General features: G+C 40.0%; 1 protein-coding gene across 4 annotated transcripts in view; it reads left to right on the top strand.

Moving 5' to 3' along the window:
- HEATR3 (HEAT repeat containing 3) overlaps positions 1 to 16,016 on the top strand; it is a 39,646-nt gene extending 23,630 nt beyond the window's left edge. Inside the window, exons 12-15 of one of the 4 annotated variants that reach the window (XM_027619774.2) lie at positions 723 to 811; positions 7,416 to 7,559; positions 11,766 to 11,942; positions 14,809 to 16,016. In XM_027619774.2, coding sequence (XP_027475575.1) covers positions 723 to 811; positions 7,416 to 7,559; positions 11,766 to 11,942; positions 14,809 to 14,931 — 533 coding nt within the window. In that variant the 3' untranslated portion in view covers positions 14,932 to 16,016. Of the gene's footprint in view, positions 1 to 722; positions 812 to 6,514; positions 6,608 to 7,415; positions 7,560 to 11,765; positions 11,943 to 14,808 lie in introns of those variants that run through there. The other 3 variants (XM_027619775.2, XM_027619776.2, XR_003524275.2) reach the window with 3 other exon arrangements.
- The last annotated feature ends 3,609 nt before the right edge of the window (positions 16,017 to 19,625 follow it).

The raw sequence follows: 19,625 nt of genomic DNA, 5'->3' as shown, positions 1-19,625 counted from the left end.
GTGCGAGTCATGTTGCCTTTCATGAGTTAGCATGTCATGTTCATGTGTCCTGTTGGACACATCTGCCTTCACAGGCAGATGTCACAAAGTACCCCCAGATTCAAGGGGTGGGGAAATAGACCGTTGTGGTTGTTTTTGGACAATATAATCTACCACAGCAAGTCCATCGCTTTCCCTTCCCACCAAAGGGGTAAGAAAGAAAAGAGTAAAAATGAGCAGGAATGGTAAGGGGAAGTTGGGTCAGTAAATACAACCGTAGAAGCCACTGAAACCATGGAGGTATAGTGGCCCAGCCCTACACAAGCAACAGTTCCTGGCTAGGCAGTGGGTTTGCGTTGGCCAGGAAGAACTCTGATTTGGGAGACATCGCCATGTGAGGTCTGCCCAGCACCGTGATGGCAATCTGTGAAAAGCTGAATTCTGTCTACGAAAGCTAGCTCAGGTGTATCTTGTGCTAAAGAGCGAGGTAAATGAAAATCCAGTGCCTAGAAGGCAAGGACTGTCTGTAGAACGCTCCCTTGTTACGGTTATTTCAATTGTGGACATCTTTTCATAGTCAAGTATTCAGTTCACAGGGGGCTGTTAACTAGAAGTCTTGGCTTAACATCAAAAATGTTTTAATTATAATAGCATATATTAACATTTAACATGTGTTTTGATTCTGTTTTTTTTTACAAAATAACTTGTCTTAGACAAATTTATATTTCACTTTTGTGTTTTAGATTTTGCTAAGCATGTTGACTTTCTAGAAGCCATAAGTAGTGCCTTGAGGGCCCTTTTGCAAACAATGGCCTCCAAGAACATTTCTCAGGTAAGATTTTTAAAAAATTTTATATGAAACCTGCAAAGATTCTGTATTATGGAAGCAAAATTCATTACTTAACTGTTTGTAGTTTATTTTATTTTATTTTATTTTATTTTATTTTATTTTATTTTATTTTATTTTATTTTATTTTATTTTATTTTATTTTATTTTTTCTAAAGATTTTATTTATTTGACAGAGAGAGACACAGCGAGAGAGGGAACACAAGCAGGGGGAGTGGGAGAGGGAGAAGCAGTCTTCCTGCGGAGAGAGAGCCCAATGCGGGGCTTGATCCCAGGACCCTGGGATCATGCCCTGAGCCGAAGGCAGATGCTTAACGACTGAGCCACCCAGGCGCCCCTGTTTTTTTTTTAAGTATTTATTTCTATTATAAGAGTAATGTATGATCCTTGTAAAAAGAAAGCAAAAATGCTTAAAATAAAAAGTAAAATATTTTGTTTCTTCCCACCACTGCCACCAACACACACACAGATTTTTTTATCTTGACATACCTGTCATAAATATTTTCTCTGAATGTCATTTGTCTTCTTCTGTAACATTTTACAGAAATTTTCAAGCATGCCCACTGACCCTATACAGTGATCCATTGGCATCTCTGTGATAAGTGCTTTCCCACTTGTTTTCTTTACTTTTTATTAAGGAAATTTTCAGACGTCTCTAAAAGCACAGATAATAGTATCATGAACCACAAGGGTCACAGAGTTGGCAACATCCTGGCTCTTGTTCTCTTCATCTCCCTTACACTTTGGGTTTTGTGTCCTGGACTGCTTTAAAGCAAATCATTTCCTTCACCCATAAGTATTTTATTACATGCTTCATTATGTGTCTGTGATAGAAAATGAACTTCTAAAAAACTTAACTACAGTACCATTACTCCCAAATTAACAGACATTGCTTAATTATCGTTTGATATACAGCCCAAGCTCCGTTTTTTCTGATTGCCACAAATACGTCTTTTTCAGTTGTTTTATTCAAATCAGAATCCAAATGCTTTTGGTTGATACTTTGGTTTAAAAAAATTTTTTTAACGGCTTTAGTGAGATTTAATTCACATACCAACCATACAATTCACCCATTTAAAGTGCACAATTCAGGGGTGCCTGGGTGGCTCAGTTGGTTAAGCTTCTGCCTTCTGCTTGGGTTGTGATCCCAGGGTCCTGGGATCCAGTCCTGCATCAGGCTCCCTGCCCAGTGGGGAGTCTGCTTCTCCCTTTGCCCTTCACCCTGCTCGTGCTCTCTCTCAAATAAATAAAATCTTAAAAAAAATATGCACAATTCAGTGGTTTTTAGTATATTCACAGATTCTTAAATCTCTTAATTTAAAATATTCCCCCCACCAATCCCCCCTTCCCTGTATTGTTTATTCATTGAAGAAGCTGTCATTTGTCCTGTAGAAGATTTCCCATTATGAGATTTGGCTGGTTTCTCATGACTGTATTGTTGACATGTTCCTCTCTTGTCCATATATCCTATAAACTGGGAACTAGGTCTAGAGTCTTTTTCTTTTTTTTAAGATTTATTTATTTATTTTGAGAGAGTGAGAATGAGAGAGAGAGAGAGTACATGAAAGCGGGGAGGGTTAGAGGGAGAAGCAGGCCCCTCGCCGAGCAGGGAGCCCGATGTGGGACTCGATCCCGGGACTCCAGGATCATGACCTGAGCCGAAGGCAGTTGCTTAACCAACTGAGCCACCCAGGCACCTGGTCTAGAGTCTTAATGAGAGTCAGGATCAGATTTTTTGGCAAGAATAATTCACAGTGCTGTATATATTTTTTACTTTTATATCACAAATTATATATTTTCATAAATTAGTGATGTTAAGATTAATCAGTGGATTCAGGGCACCTGGGTGGCTCAGTCGGTAAAGTGGCTGCCTTCGGCTCAGGTCATGATCTCGGGGTCCTTGGATTGAGCCCCTCGTCAGGCTCCGTGCTCAGAAGGGAGTCTGCTTCTCCCTCTCCCTCTGCCCCTCCCCTGACTCATGCGCTCTCTCCCTCTCTCAAGTAAATAAAATCTTTTTTAAATTTTTTTAAAGATTTTACTTATTTATTTGACAGAGACACAGAGAGGGAACACAAGCAGGGGGAATGGGAGAAGCAGGCTTCCCACTGAGCAGGGAGCCTGATGTGGGGCTCGATCCCAGGACCCTATAATCATGACCCTGAGCCGAAGGCAGATGCTTAACAACTGAGCCACCCAGGCGCCCCTAAAATCTTTTTTTTTTTTTAAAGTATTAATCAGTGGATTCACCATTTTATCAGTGGTGCAAAATGGACACATCTTAATTTTGTCATTTCTTTTACGTTTATTAGCTGTGATTCTTCTATAAGTAAGAACTGTCTGTCTCATCAGTTATTTGGTAACTTTGAAATAAAGTTCATACCAAAAAGATAGGATTTTTCCAGAATAATAAATTAGTGCCCTTAGCAATCTCTAAAAGTGATCAGTGAGGTTTTTTTAAAATATCATTGTGAACTTGTGGGGTTATTTTGTTTTGTTTTTAAGATTGATTGATTGATTTGAGAGAGAGAGAGAGCACAAGTGGGAGGGGAGAGGGAGAGAGAACCCCAAGCAGGTACCCCGCTGAGCACAGAGCCCAGCTCGGGGCTCGATCTCACAACCCCTCTAAGACTGTATAGTCAAATTGCTGTGTTTTAAAGTTCCTTGACAAAGTTCTCTCTGTGGCTTGTTATAAAGTTAGCTTCAGCTGTTTTAGCTTTCATATTTTTTTTAGCTTTCCTTTTTTTAAGAAACTTATTTTTTTTGCTTTAGTTTCTATTTTTTAATTATATAAAATACACAGTTTCAGAGTTAAAACTGAAACAAGATATATTCAGGGAACTATATGGTAGATACATACAATGGAATATTATTCAGCTTTAAAAAGGAAATTCTTACACATACTACAGCATGGATGAATTCTTGAAGACATGACACTAAGTGAAATAAACTGAACACAAAAGGACACATATTGTATGATTCCATATACAAGGGACCTAGAATAGTTAAATTCATAAGGACAGAATGTGGAACAGTGGCTGCCAGGAGTTGGGGGAAGGGAGGAGTAGGGACGTACTGTTGAACGGGGCAGTTTCAGTATGGGATGATGAAGAACTTCTGGACATGGGTGGTGGTGATGGCTGGTGGTGGTACAACAGTCTGAAGGTACTTACTGCCACTGAACTGGACACTTACAAATGTTTTCAGCTGCAGGCAAGAGATCGTGGCTAAGAATCGCTTAATAATAAAGGTATTTCAGGGGCACCTGCGTGGCTCAGTCGTTAAGCGTCTGCCTTCAGTTCAGGTCATGACCCCCAGGTCATGATCCCGGGCTCCTGGGCTCTCTGCTCAGCGGGGAGTCTGATCCTCCCCCTGCCCACACCTCCCCACACCCCCACCCTGGCTCATGTTTGCTTTCTCTCTCTCTCTCAAATAAATCTTTCTTTAAAAGGTTAAAATGGCAAGTTTTACGTTATGCATGTTTTACCAAAAACAGTTTTATTTATTTATTTATATTTAGTCTAGCTTCTGTCTCTTTGCCCCTGTTCTTTCGGGTAACCGTCCTTTTTTGTGTGTTTTTTTTTTTTTTAAGATTTTATTTATTTATTTGAGAGAGAGAATGAGAGATAGCACGAGAGGGAAGAGGGTCAGAGGGAGAAGCAGACCCCCTGCTGAGCAAGGAGCCCGATGCGGGACTTGATCCCGGGACTCCAGGATCATGACCTGAGCCGAAGGCAGTTGCTTAACCAACTGAGCCACCCAGGCACCCCTTTTTTGTGTTTTGATTTATCATTCCATTGTTCTTATTTTGAAAACAAGCAAATACGTAGGCATGTGTATTTCACTCCTTTTGTTAAAAGTAGTGCCTCTGCACCTTGCTTTTTCTCCCTTATTAATCATCGTAGTATACAGGTATGTTCCTCATTTCTTTTTTACAGTTTCACATTCTATTACTCCATCGTGTAGGTGTTCCTTATTCATTCAGCCCTGTTGATGGGTGTTCTCATTTCCAGTCCTTTGCTATTACAAATAGAACTGCAGTGAATAGCCTTTTTACAGATGCTTTTTGTGTTTTTGCCATTGTGTCTTCGAGTTAGAGTCCTAGAAGTGGGCTTGCTGAGTTGGAGAATAGATGGATTGGTGATTTTGCTAATTATTGCTGTAGTCCGCTCCTTAGAATTTGAGGCATTTTGAATTTCCTACAGCAGTGCTTGAGAGTGCATGTTTTGCTATAGCTTCAGAAGCAGGGTTGTCAGAATGTTAGATTTTTACCAGTTTGATAGTTGAGACATATCTCAATTTTAATTTGCATTTGTCTTACGATATGAGATTGGTTGTCTCTTTATGTGCTTTAAGGGCCTTTGCATTTTTTTTTCTGTAACTGTTCCTATCTTTTGCCAGTTTTGCTATTGGGTTGGTGGTCTTTTTCTTTGTATATAAGAGTAAATCCTAGGGCCTTGCCCCCAATCCACTGAGGTAGAAACTTTGAGGAGGGGCCCAATGATCTATATTTTAACAAGTTCTCTGGGTGATTGGCATGCACACTAAGTTTGGGGACCCGTGCGCTAAACCATCCTTGCTCCTTCCTTTCTAAAATCTTCCAGTTTTGATTAACATGTCATAAGACCATACCACCCACTTCTCTTGGTTACAGCCATCTACCATGCCCTGGGGCACTCTTTGTTCCTTAAAGATTCCTGCTGTTGGGCTTTATTACTCTTCGCCAGTCCTGTCATGATTCTAGGTAACTTCAAGATCCACATAGATGCTCCCCCCAGTCCCTTGGCTTTGAAGTTCTTGGACCTCCCTTTCTCCAACGGTCTGATCTTCCTTCTCTACCTTAGTCATTCCATGGCCACACCCTGGAGCGGTGCTTCCCAAACTTTATCTTGGTCCACAGTTTAATGAGAATGCCTCTGGTACTTTACTATCAAATACTGTATGTGTGGTTGGCGTCTAGTGTATACTCTGTCGATTTTTTTTCTTTGTATATTTGAGAATTTTTTTCAAGAACATAACTTTTGACCCTCAGTTTCTTTGACATGGGAATGGTAATAATGATGAGAGGGTTAGAAAACCCTATACTATATGGCCTATGGGAATATAAAGTATTTTTATTGATTTTCCATGATCTTCAGCAGTAGCTAACTGGATCAGCCTGGCGTTTAAAGAGAATTATTCCCAGCTCATGCTCAGTTAATGTCTGGGCATTCATATATATTAAGACCATAAATTCTCAGGTTGGCTGTGTATTGGGCGTGAGCATGGAATTTGAGGATTAGAACGACCCTGGCTTTCTCATACTTTACAAGGAGAGGGGACCAGGGACCAGAGATGCTGAGTAACAGTACCAACAGTGGAGTACAGCTGTCCTGCTCCCGTCCAGTTCTCTGCCTTGTCGGTTTGTGCACCTTGGGCAGCTTGCATTTGTGACTCATACTGGTAGTAAAGCAGCACGCTTCAGCATTCCTGGCAGCCTTGTTCTGGCTGGGAGGAATCCCAGGGTTGGTGGGATTGTTTCCATTAGAGTATTTCCTAAGAAACCTGGACATATTAGCTGTTACCTTTAGATTTGGCAGAAGCACTGCAGATGATTCAGAAATGAGTTTGATTTAGAACTGTTCAGTATTTTTATGTATAATATTACCTAATATTTACTAAGTTCTTGATATGCGTTATTTAATCCTTTAGCAACTCTGCATGGTGACTGTTGTCCCCATATCACTGATGGGGAAATGGAGAGACCTTTGTCGGGGGGAGTATCTTACGCAGGATTGCTGAAGGGTAAGGAGAGGAGCCAGGATGTGAACCCAGGATGTCAGATCCCAAGCCCTTAGTCATCACACTGTGATAGCCTGGCAACATGATATTTGAATTCTCTGGTGATACCTGCACCCATGTGTGTGTTCAGATTAGCTTAGAATGAAAATTATCACTACGCAGGAGAAGCACTCTATAATTTAATGGTTTCTACAAGCTCTAATAATTTACTGTAACAGCATATAACATCTCAGGGTAAGTTCTTAACTTGTATAGATTCAGCCAATTTTTATTAAAGCCACATATTCTATGTACATTTTCAAAACATTTTATGATCAGTGTTAAAAAGAAATTAGGATCTCTTTAGTTTGTGTACATCTGACTGAAAGTCGTCTTTTTCTTTTTTAAGATCTTATTTATTTGAGAGAGAGAGAGAGCACAAGTGGGGTGGGAGGGGAGACAGAGAGAGAGGGAGAAGCAGACTCCCCACTGAGCAAGGAACCCAACATGGGGCTCGATCCCAGGACCCCGGGATCATGACCTGACCTGAAGGCAGATGCTTAGCTGACTGAGCTGCCCAGGTGCCTCCCAAAAGTCTTCTTTAAATGAAACTAATAGGAAATGAAGCCCCTCTTCTAGGCTTAACAGCTATGGTAGGTTGAATAATGGCAGTGACATGAACAGGCCTCATCCTCATCAGGATTACCAGCTGTCCTGAGGAGTGATTAGAGTATGAAATAACTTCTCTGTTGTTGACATTCCTGTCAGTCCTGTGGTGCATGCTCTTGGAATTGGTTGAGTTTAACACTTTATTCTTTTTCCTTTTCAACAGTGTATGACTCCCGACCAGCTGATGACGCTATGCACAACCGGCATTCATAGTAGTAATACTGGGGTTAGAGTAAACGTTGTTAGTATTTTAGGAATCACGGGCAGCGTCCTTGCCAAAGAAGATGGAACACTGGACACTCTTAAGGTAAAACTATATGCTTCCAATGTAAAACATTAAATCATTAGAAACGGGGAAGAGTAACTGTTCGTGTGGGATTTTTAAAAACTTCTATGGACATCACAAGAAGAAATTCTGTTGAGAAGTTGCTTACTAAGGTACATTATTAAAATATGCCCTTTGGCTTGATCTGACTATATGAATTAGGTAGGTACTTGAAAAATTGAGTTGTATTTTGCCACTTTATTCCTGAGATACTTTTTCAGATATAAATTTGTCTTCAGTGAAAGGCCAAGTTCAGAATTGTCCCAGGTGCCTCTGCCTTTGCTGTTGCATAAACTGTGTGCATATTATATTCTCCTACTGATGAAGGAACAGCTCACCAGTTGTCTTAGTACACCAGGCTATAGTGCATTCTGAACAATACTGCACAGTCCACTCTATCACTCCATAAATTTTAAGCAGCAAACGCCCTAGAAACTCACTCAGCATATTTGCTTCCAGCACTTTATTTCAGCACAGTTGCTCAAGAACTACACTGCTGGAGACACAGCATCACTGGTAACTAAAAGGACCATGGCAGTAAAATTACCCTTCACTGTGCTAATAATAATTGCTGAAATATTGATTACTAATTAATAGGTAATAAACTGACTATTGGACTTGCTGAGAACTTTTCAACAATGACTAATTTTTTTTTTTTTTTTTAAGTAGGCTCCATGCACAGTGTGGAGCCCGACGTGGGGCTTGAACCCACGACCCTGAGATTAAGACTAGAGCCGAGATCAAGAGTTGAACACTTGGGGCGCCTGGGTGGCTCAGTCCGTTAAGCAGCCGACTCTTGATTTCAGCTCAGGTCATGATCTCGGGATGATGAGATCGAGTCCTGTGTTGGGCTCAGTGCAGAGTCTGCTTCTCTCTCTCCCCGTCTCTTTCTACCCCTCCCCCATTCTCTCTCTCTCTCAAAAAAAAAAAAAAAAAAAAAAAAGAATTGGATGCTTAGCCGGACTGGGCCACACAGGGGCCCCAATGACTGATGTTTTTTAAGAACCTTATTTTGAAAAGATGATACCTGCATGTAACAAAACATTCACAAAAGTAGAAAAGCATATATAATGAAAGACTCATCTCCATTGCTAACTTTCCAGCCCCCCACTTTGACTCTAGAGAGACAGCCGCTGTGACTCCTTTCTTCTCTATTACTCTAGGGATTTTTGATATATAGACACATAATTAAGAGAGAATATCGCCGTGTTGCTGTGTATGTGTACACATATACAGATGTGCATGTGCATGTTTAATCACTTCCTGCCACTTAAGACTATAATTTCCAAGATCCACTTACGAGCAGCAAGTTTTTCTCGGGCATAACATGTGATTTTTAAAATGTTTTTTTGTTTTGTTTTTTGTAAAGATTTTATGTATTCATTTGAGAGAGAGAAAGAGAGCACAAGCAGGGGGAGAGGCAGAGGAAGAGGGTGAAGCAGACTCCCCACTGAGCTGGGAGCCCAACGTGGAGCTCAATCCCAGGACCCTGGGATCATGACCTGAGCTGAAGGCAGACACTTAACCATCTGAGCTACCCAGGTGCCCCTAAAATGTTCTTTTTTTTTTTTTTTTTTAAGATTTTATTTATTTGACAGACAGCGAGAGAGGGAACACAAGCAGGAGTGGGAGAGGCAGAAGCAGGCCTCCCGCTGCGGGGAGAGCCTGATGTGGGACTCGATCCCAGGACCCTGGGATCATGACCTGAGCCGAAGGCAGACACTTAAGGACTGAGCCACCCAGGTGCCCTGCCCCTAAAATGTTTTTATTTAGTCACATTTCCAAGCAAAGTAGAAAGTACAATGAATTTTGTATATTAGTTAAGCATATTTAACAATCGTTACTATTCTATCATATGCACTTCATACAGTTTCTTTGCTGGATATGTTAAAGTATGTTAAAGTTAAAGCTCAGTATTAAAGACATCATGGTATTTTGCCCTGTTGATTCAGTATGCATGTCTTAAAAATAGGGACAGCTTTGGGGTGCCTAGGTGGCTCAGTCGGTTAAGTGTCGGATTCTTGATTTCTGCTCAGGTCATGGTCTCAGGGTCCTGCGATTGAGCCCCTTGTCAGGCTCCCTGCTTGGTGGGGAGTCTACTTCTCGCTCTCCTTCTGCCCCTCACCCCCCACTCTGTTTCTCAAATAAATCTTTAAAAAAAAACCAAGGACAGTTTCTTACATAACCATCATTATCACCTTTATACAATCAATCATCATTGTTAAATATGTCTTTTTTAATTTTAATTTTTAATTTTTTTTTTAAAGATTTATTTGTGAGAGAGCGAGAGAGAACATGAGCACTTAAGCAGGGGGAACAGCAGGCAGAGGGAGAAGCAGACTCCCCACTGAGGAGGGAGCCCAATGCAGGACTCAATCCCAGGACCCTTGGATCGTGACCTCAGCCGAAGGCAGATGCTCAACTGACTGAGCCAGTTAGGCACCCCATGTTTTTTTGTTTTTTTTTTTAAAGATTTTATTTATTTGACAGAGAGAGACACAGCGAGAGAGGGAACACAAGCAGGGGGAGTAGGAGAGGGAGAAGCAGGCTTCTGCCAAGCAGGGAGCCCGATGCGGGGCTCGATCCTAGGACCCTGGGATCATGACCTGAGCCAAAGGCAGACACTTAACGACTGAGGCACCCAGGCGCCCCTGTTTTTTTTTTTTTTTTGAAGGTTTTATTTACTTATTAGCACTAGCTGAGGGTTGGGGGAAGGGAGGACTGGGTGGGGAGGAGCAAAGGGAGAGAGAGAAGCAGACTCCCCACTGAGCGGGGAGCCTGACACAGGCCCCCATCCCAGGACCCTGGGATCAAGACCTGAGTCAAAGGCAGACGCTTAACCGACTGAACCACCCAGGTGCCCCCTCATTGTTTAATATGTCTTCTGCATGATCCATCCTCAAGTATTTCCAGTTGTTCCAAAAACATCTATTTACAGATAGTTTGTTTAAATGAGCATCTAAGTCAAGTCTACATGTTATGTTTGGTTTTGGATCTTCTAAGCTTCTCTCAATCTAGAAACTTCTCTCCCTAGCACTATCTCCCACCACCTGTTTTTTTTTTCTCCCTCTCTCCCTCCCTCCCTTCCTACCTAGCTCTAGGCCCAACATGGGGCTTGAACTCATGACTCTGAGACCAGGAGTTGCATGCTCTACTGATTGAGCCAGCCGGGCACCTCTGCTACCACCTGTTTTTTCCTCAACTCCTGGGGGTGGTTGTCTCACAGTATCCAACCTTCTGGATTTGTCTGATTGCTTCCTTGTGGCGTTAAGCTTGTTTATCCTTTATCCTCTGTATTTTCTGCAAACTGGAAGTTAGATCTAAAGGCTGGATCAGATTCAGATTCAGGTTAATTTTTTTAATAAGACTACTTCATAGGTGACAGTATGTGCTTCGTATTTTATTATAAGTTATTAACTCTAAATACTATCCTAGAGGTTATCTAGAGTACTTAAATTCAGATAAGAAAATAGAGGTCCAGAGTGGGTAATGGACTTTCTAAGAGTCAGCCTGTTATTTATGTCACAGCTAGAGTTTGGACTCACTGTTCTTAGCATTTCCACTCTCCCACTGATAATACCAGATGTGCACATCACCCTTAATAAATAAAGGGTGAAGCAGGACAGCCAAAACAAAGTAAGTTCACCCTTGAACAGTTCCTGACAGATTGGGAATGGCCTGTTCATGAGCTAGCTAATCATCAAAGGATGGTTGGGTGTTAAAGATCATCACAGGGAATCAGAAGGAAATTAAGTGTTCTTTGTTTTTTTAATTGTCCTGGAGTGTTTTTCATATAATTTTATTTTTTCATATAATTTTAAAAGCACATTTTTTTGTTGCAGATATATATCTGTATTTTGACACCACGGGGAAAGCCTTTTTGAAGGAGATAGAGGAGAAATTTTAATTTCCAAAACCAATCTTTCACATATCATTTATGAATTTTAATTGATTTTATTTAGGAATATAAACTCTAATATACTTAATTTATCTTGTTGATATTATACATGGTGTATTTATAAATATATGTGAAGTCTTTAATCTTTAGTTCTTTCAAAGTTTTAATTTGTCTCTGGCATTTCTAAATTTTAAAATACCATGTGTGAATTGTTGCCACATTTAAAGTTAGTACTTATTTTGGAAACTGATGTTAGAATATTGGACAATAACAGTGTGCCTTGTCTACAGACCATTGGGTGCTTTCTGCTTGAAGTTGCCACCAAAGATCCCTCTCTCGTGGTAGCAGGAGAAGCCTTGGATGCTCTCTTCGATGTTTTCGCAGATGGTAAAGAAGCTGAAAGGGCCTCAGTTCAGATTAAATTGTTATCTGCTCTGAAGGAATTCCAGCCAGTCTTCAAAATGAAGGTATGTAGCTGTTTTGTGTGTAAATGCTTAGGTCTCACCATCCTCCAAGAAGGGGGGCCTGTAGTTTCCTCCATGCAATCTCTGTGATTCATAGAGTGCTTCATCCCCGGAACTGAAGAATGCTTGTTGGCTGAGTCAGAGCTCAGGCCTTCCTGTTGAATCACTGTGACTTGGGCCAGAATGGTGTGGGCACGGTCCCCTTTCTAGAAGAGTTCAGTAATGCTCACAGTGCTTGTGGAGAAGCTCCGCAGTCTGTGGCCTACAAAGCACTTTCATATATGTTGTGAATTTATTTTATGTCGTTACAGCTAATACATTACAGCTTGATTTCAATGTTACGAATATTTCCCTTTGGTGCTCTGAAAAAAGGGCAAACTCCAGGCTGGTCTCTGTCGGAGAATGTAGCTCCCTTCATTTACCCTTTTATTTATTTTTTTGTTTCACCAGAATCATCAAAGCTAACTTTGAGTCAAAAAGTAATTTTCAGTAACTTGGTGGCCAGGGGAAGGCACCAGGAATTTTAAAAACAGCCTTGAATCCTATGTCTATAAGTTTAAGTTTACCATTCTCCAATTATCTAAATCTCCATTTCTAGGGGCGCCCAGCTGGCTCAGTCGGTGGAGAATATGACTCTTGATCTCGGGGTCATGAGTTTAAACCCCATGTTGGGCATAGAGTTTACTTAAAAAACAAACCAACAAACAAAATTTCCATTTCTAAATTATGTCATTTTGGGAAATAAAAATGTTTGTATTTTTTGCTTTTAGATTTCAAATTAAACATTTGTTTTTAAATCTTTGCCAAGAGAATAGAGGTTTGGATGAAAACTTAGCTTACTTCTGTTGTTTTCCAATATGTATATCTTTTGTTTTTGTTTTTATTTTAGAGAGAGAGAGAGCCTGGGGAGGAACAGAGAGGGAGAGGGACAAGCTGACTCTGCTGAGTGCAGAGCCAGACATGGGGCTCGATCTCAAAACCCTGAGATCATGACCTGAGCTGAAACCAAGAATTGGAAGCTTAGCTGACTGAGCCACTCAGGCGCCCCCAATATGTATTTCTTTTATCTAACAAGCTTCTAATGCAGAATTGATTTCTCAAGGAGAGAACTCTGTGATAATTTTTTAGGAGAATATGATTGTATCTCTAGTAACTTAAATTTTCTGAAGTTTTTTTTAAGGAATAAATCATTTTCTTTAGAAAACTAGCAACACACACCATAAACATTCCATGACGTAGTTACATCTAAAGTCAGTGTTGGTTTAAGGACATCAGTATTGGTTTGTTTTTAACGTTTTCATGTTTGGGCATCTTATATTTAAAAAATGTAATCATAGTGGCTAACTTTTATTGAGTTAAGATTCACCAATAGGTAACTTAAGTCTAAGGTAAACAATTGAACAGTTTACCCTTAATTATGCTTTGTTCAAGCCTGTAGGTTTTTTTTTTTTTGCTTTTTTTTTTTTAATTGAGATACAGTTGACATATTACATTGTATAGTTTTAGTGGTTCATAGTGATTTGATACATGTACGTATTGGGAAATAATTACTACAGTAAGTTTAGTTAAATCCATTACCACACAGAGTTGGAAATTTTTTTTTTCTTTTGATGAGAACTTCTAAGCTCTACTCTCATAGTAATTTCCAAATATACAATCAGAGTCACCATGATGAACATTACATTCCCATGACCTACTTAGCTTATAACTGGAAGTTTGTGCCTTTTGACTCTCTGTTCACCCATATTTGTCTGTTCTTTAAGAAGTGAGAGATTTTATTCCCTTTATTTTCTGCCTCCTCGGTAACCAAATTGAGTGACGTTTCTCCCACGTAAAGACAGATGTGCATTAGTATTTCCCCCCTTTGTTATCCAAAAGGTAGCCTAATATATTCAGAATTCTGTACTTTGTGTGTTTTCTCTTAACATTATCTCCTAAAGATATTTCCATACCAGTACGTGGTGGGTATCCATAGTGTTCTTAAAGGGTGCAGGCAGGCCCTTGAAACATCTGAAAAAGGAGTCTGCACGGTAAGGAGAAAATATCCCCTATTTCTCTGCAGCTGCAGGGAAAGCAGATATAGTTGAGAATTCAGCCTGCAGAAGCAAATGCTCGGAGAGGAGTTATGTAAACTATGAACCAGCAAAACAACCCCTAACCACTGGGAGGGCTGTTCTGATTGATTTTCCTACTTACTATGCATTGCTATGGTAATGATGTTTCATTAAGTGTTTTTCTTTTCTCAAAGGTATAAAGCTCTAATGAAATTTCTTTGTTAGCCAGAAGGGCAGCTTGTAGTTTTTCATATGTTCTTCTGTGAATGAAGCCACAATTGCATTAAAGACTGTCGGGTATATATTTAGCCCCAAGTTGCATTTCAATATGATACAATGCATTTTGTTGAGGAACTTCTCCAGGGCACTGGCTCTCAGGAATGCCCTGTGATCAGCAGCATCAGAATCACTTGGTAACTTGTTACAAATGCAAATGCCCAGGTCCAACTCCAGACCTACTGAAAATCAGAAATGGTGGGTGGGCCTTGTTTATTAACAAGCTTTCTAGATGATACTGTTGCTAAAATCTGAGAACCGCTGCTCTAGACTAGAGGTGAAGTCTAGTTCACATAGCATAAAACTTAACTGTTTTAAAGTCTACAATTCAGCCGTTCTTGGAACGATCATTTTTAAAAGGTGCATAATCTTAATTTATCTTTAGGGCTCACACACTGTATTCTTTTACCTTGGAAAGCGAAAATCTTTCACCAAATTCTGGCAGCTCTTTGTTCTGAAAAGAATACACCCCAAATCAAATGCTTTCTTATCTAAAGGAATTAGTAATGTATACCAAATCACGTATGATTTTTTGGCAGATACGAAAAGAAGGGAGAGGTAAATACAGTCCAGATCAGCTGTGTGTTCTCGACAATGTGAAGATGAATTTGAGAAGGTTTGTCGCTTATCAAGAAACTGTTGAGAAAAGACTGACTACTTGAACCACTGAAAGAGAGACCAGTTCTCGCCCCAAGTGTTCAGTGCTAAAGAGTACTAAAGTATTTCCTTGGAGTGTATGTGTTTCTAAAAGTCATTTTTTAAATCCCCGTATCCTGTACATTCATTTGAAGTTTTAAAAACTTCAAAACCTGTCAGAAACTCTTTTAAGCCTTGGGATCTCTGTGGCATTTCTAGTATTCTCTAAATTATGTTTCCAGCATGTTTTAATCACTGGAAACATGAAGAATAGAAACAGAAAGGAATCTCAGGTGGTTCTTCGTGAGCAGCAAAGAACCTTCCAAATAATCATGTTTTCCTGGAATTTTGCAGGAAAGGAACATCCAAAGCATTGCTTGGATGCTCTTTTAAGCAAGTATCATTTTATACGTGCTGCCAAAGCTAGCAAGCATCATTTTATATTAGCTAAATCTCTATGAAATATGAAGACAAGCTTTATAAAAGCTTTTTGGTATGAAGTATACCAATTATGTTTCCCTTTTGTGCAAAAGTGAATGAGTTGAATTTGTGTTCCACTATTTAGTAGAATATACTAAGGAATTCATGAGGTCATTGTCAGCCTCTATACAAACAGAGCTGATCACTTACTGCTTTGTAACATCACTCTGTGTTTAATTTGATATGGAATCAGAATTAGAAGGAAATATTTTTTAATAAATAACTTTTTAATTGCAAGCTTTGTGTCTTACAAAGTCTTTTTAAAATACCAGATAGCCCTGTTCTGGGTTTTTCACTTGGTAACGGATATAACTTTGACTATATGTGAGATATTAAAAACAAGACTGAGAGCAGGAATCTCGAGCATTACTCTCAATGTCCTTGCATTAATAGGGTGACAGCTGGAGCGAGGGGTGGGGGAGTTTCAGTACCTCGTTGTCTGAGAGGTTGGGGGGGGGCCTGGACCAGCTCCATTGTCCATGCATTTGCTTGATCAGAAGAGTTATCAGTGAAGATTTTCAAATCTTCCCACAGTTGATCCCAGTTGTCCTGTTAAAAGGCCCAATACCCGGGCCTTTCTCGTCTAGTTAACATCCATCACCTCACACAGTTAAATATTTTTTTCTTGTGATAACTTTCAAGATTTACTCTCTTAAGTAACTTTCAAATATACAATACAGTATTGCTGTCTTCACCATGCTGTATATTACATCCCTTACTTCTTATAACTGAAAGTTTGTGTCTTTTGTCTCCTTTCCCCCATATTGCCATCTCCCCCCAGCCACCCCCCACACGCACCTCAGGCAACCACTAGTATGTTCTTTGTGTCTATGAGCTTGGTTTTTTTTTTTTTGGTTGATTCCCTGTATATGTAAGATCATACACAATTTGATTTTCTCTAACTTATTTCACTTAGCATAATGTCCTCAAGGTCTGTACATATTGTCACAAATAGCAGGATTTCCTTCTGTCTCTTTGTTGCTAAATAGTGTTCCATTGTATGTGTGTGCATGTGTGTACGTGTGTGTGTGTGTGTGTGTGTATACAGACACTATTCTTTATTCATCCATTGGTGGGCACTTAGGTGGTTTCTGTGTCTTGGCTATCATAAATGCTGTGATGAACATGAGGGGTGCAGGTATATTTTTGAGGTAGTGTTTTAGTTTCCTTTGGATATATACGCAGAAGCAGAATTGCTGGGTCATATGGTAGTTCTATTTTTAATTTTTGAGGAATGTCTGTACTGTTTTCATCAGTGGCTGCACCAACTTACATTCCCACCAACAGTGCTGAAGGGTTTTCTTTTCTCCACATCCTCGCCAACACTTGTTATCTCTTGTCTTTCTGATAATAGTGTTTCTTGCTAGGTGTGAAGTGGTATCTCGTTGTGGTTTTGAGAGAAGGATTCTTCCAATGAAGAAAAGTTTCAGAGTTCTCCCTGCTTCAGATTTTTAGAGAATAGAATTGTTTTCAAGAAGAATAAAATTTCCAGTTTTAGCACAGGGCTAGTACGCTCTTGATAAATATTTGTTGAATGAATAAATATTAGTGAGTTTTTGTTTTATTAAGCAACCTCTAAAGCAGTTGTTGAATTCAGAATCGTCCTATAGAATAGTAGAAGGTGAATTCTTACATTGAAAATGCGCCATCCAGGGACACCTGGGTGGCTCAGTTGGTTAAACATCTAACTCTTGACTTCAGCTCAGGTCGTGATCTCAGGAGTTGTGGAATCAGGCCCTGCATCGTGATCGTGATCTGCACTGGGATGGAGCCTGCTTAAGATTCTCTTTCTCCCTCTACCTCTGCCCCTCCCCCTGCCTACTTCCCTTAAAAAAAAAAGAAGAAGAAGAAGAAGAAGAAAATGTGCCATCCAGAAATCCAGAAATTTTAGACTTTTGAGGCATTGATAGTTTAGCTTATATTGCTACATTTAATTTTGCTATTCGAACAACAGGGAAAGATAGGAAAAGATTAAATATACTTTATGACTCTTTACATAATAGCTCAGTAGATCATGCAAATATTACTCATGGCACGTATAATAGAAACTTTTTTTCCTATAAGAATGTAGGGGAAAAAATCTACTTTAAAATGTACTTATTTGGGGGCACCTGGGTGGCTCAGTCGGTTAAGCATCTGCCTTCAGCTCAGGTCCTGATCCCAGGGTCCTGGATCAAGCCCCGCATTGGGCTCTCTGCTCTATTTTAAGTGTTGAAGTATGAACTCATGTGAGATCCTTTGTTTTAGGAGATATTTTTAAGGATTCAACCTACTATGGCATATTTGCCCAAGGAAATAAAAATCACTGCTTTACTTCTCATTTTTTAAACTTTTTGGGGGGAGGGGGCTTTAAGATGGAAACTCATTTTATTTTAAGATAGAATTGACTTTTTTTTTAAGATTTTATTTATTTATTTGACAGAGACACAGCGAGAGAGGGAACACAAGCAGGGGGAGTGGCAGAGGGAGAAGCAGGCTTCCCGCGGAGCAGGGAGCCCGATGCAGGGGCTCGATCCCAGGACCCCGGGATCATGACCTGAGCTGAAGGCAGACGCTTAACAACTGAGCCATCCAGGCGCCCTATGATAGAATTGATTTTGAAATATCAGTCATTTAATTACATTTCCTTATTTGCATTTTATCTTTTGCTCTTATTTAGCCTTTCAAAGAAATACCTTTGAGTTGTCAAGATAAGGGAGGGTCCTTATCTCTTCAGCGGTCCTGTTCCCCCAGTTCTGTTGTAGGCTTGCTTCCTGCCTTTTTGAAATTGCATGGACCGGTATCTGATTGTATTTACCCAATATGTAGCACATGAGCAGTTTTAGAACTCACTTCACAATATACAGAAATTCTTTCTTTTCAGCAACAATAGTAAAATTGCTCATAGTATTTTATTTGTTTTATTTTTTAAAGATTTTATTTATTTATTCATGAAAGACAGAGAGAGAGAGAGAGAGAGGCAGAGGGAGAAGCAGGCTCCCAAGGAGCAGGGAGCCCGATGCGGGACTCGATCCCAGGACCCTGGGATCATGACCTGAGCCGAAGGCAGACGCTTAACCATCTGAGCCACCCAGGCGCCCTCTATAGTATTTTAAACATCCACTTTTGGCAGAGGACTCCCTTTCTCTGCCATTTTATTTTTATAAAATACGGATTTCTCGTACCTAGCTAATCCATACAATCTGTTCCCTCCAAAAGAATGTCTGTCATCATCTCTTACTGCTTCGAAATAAGTCTTCTAAGTAGACCGTGATACCGAAGTGTCTGTTACTAAAGAAATTCTTGTTTTTTTGGATGATTCTGCCAAAGGACTTAGAATGTTGTGGAACCAAAGACATGTCAAGGGTTAGTTTGCATATTTGTGGTGGCATCGAGAGGCCTGTGGCCAAATGGTGTCTTCTTTTTTGGGGCAGCTTCTTCTTAGACCATTCCTGTGGCTGCCCTGGGTCCCTGGTGCCCTGTGGCTACCATTTCCTGTCCACTTGCAGAAACTGATCCTCCTCCTCTCTCCTCAGTCTTGTGACCTTCCCTAGAATTTTATAATAAACTTTATTTTTTGATAGCCATGATGAGTTCTTGCTGGTTATAGCCGAAAAATCCCTGATTAGTACTGTATCTTTCTAGAAGTTTTTCTGGACTTACCCATCTATGCATATATGAATACACTGTTTCTATAATGGGAGCATCATGTTCTATAACTTGGATTTTTTTTCTTTAACAGTAATTTATGGATATATTGTTATGTCAGAATCATGGTTAGGTCTAATGGTAGATGTTTCTTCTTATAAAATGAAAAAGTACTTCATTTCTACTGGATATTCTGTTCGATCTTAGTTTGATAGGTTGGGGTAAAGTTTCCTTTTCTCAGCTGGTTCTATTCTTTTTTTTAAAGATTTATTTATTTTAGAGAGAGTAAGAGAAAGTGCTTGAGTGGGGGGAAGGGCAAAGGGAAAGGGGGAGAGAGAGTCTCCAGCACACTCCCCACTGAGCACGGAGCCTGATGTGGGGCTCCATCTCACAACCCTGAGATGACCTGAGCCCGAAACCAAGTCAGACGCTTAAGTGGCTGAGCCACCCAGGCGCCCCTACAGCATTTTTAAACATTCTTTTGAGTCTTCCAGTAGTTTGGAAAATAGAATCTTCTCATTTGTTGAACCTAATCCCAAACTTGTATAAAATATAGACCCATAGAAGCTATAGGATGAGCACCAAAGATTTTTAAAAATCCAGTACTTGTTTT

This window comes from Zalophus californianus, chromosome 17 (genome assembly GCF_009762305.2).
Source record: "Zalophus californianus isolate mZalCal1 chromosome 17, mZalCal1.pri.v2, whole genome shotgun sequence".
Classification (NCBI taxonomy): Eukaryota; Metazoa; Chordata; class Mammalia; order Carnivora; family Otariidae; genus Zalophus; species Zalophus californianus.
Note: the sequence above shows the minus strand (reverse complement) of the source record. Positions and strands in the feature narration are given on the sequence as shown.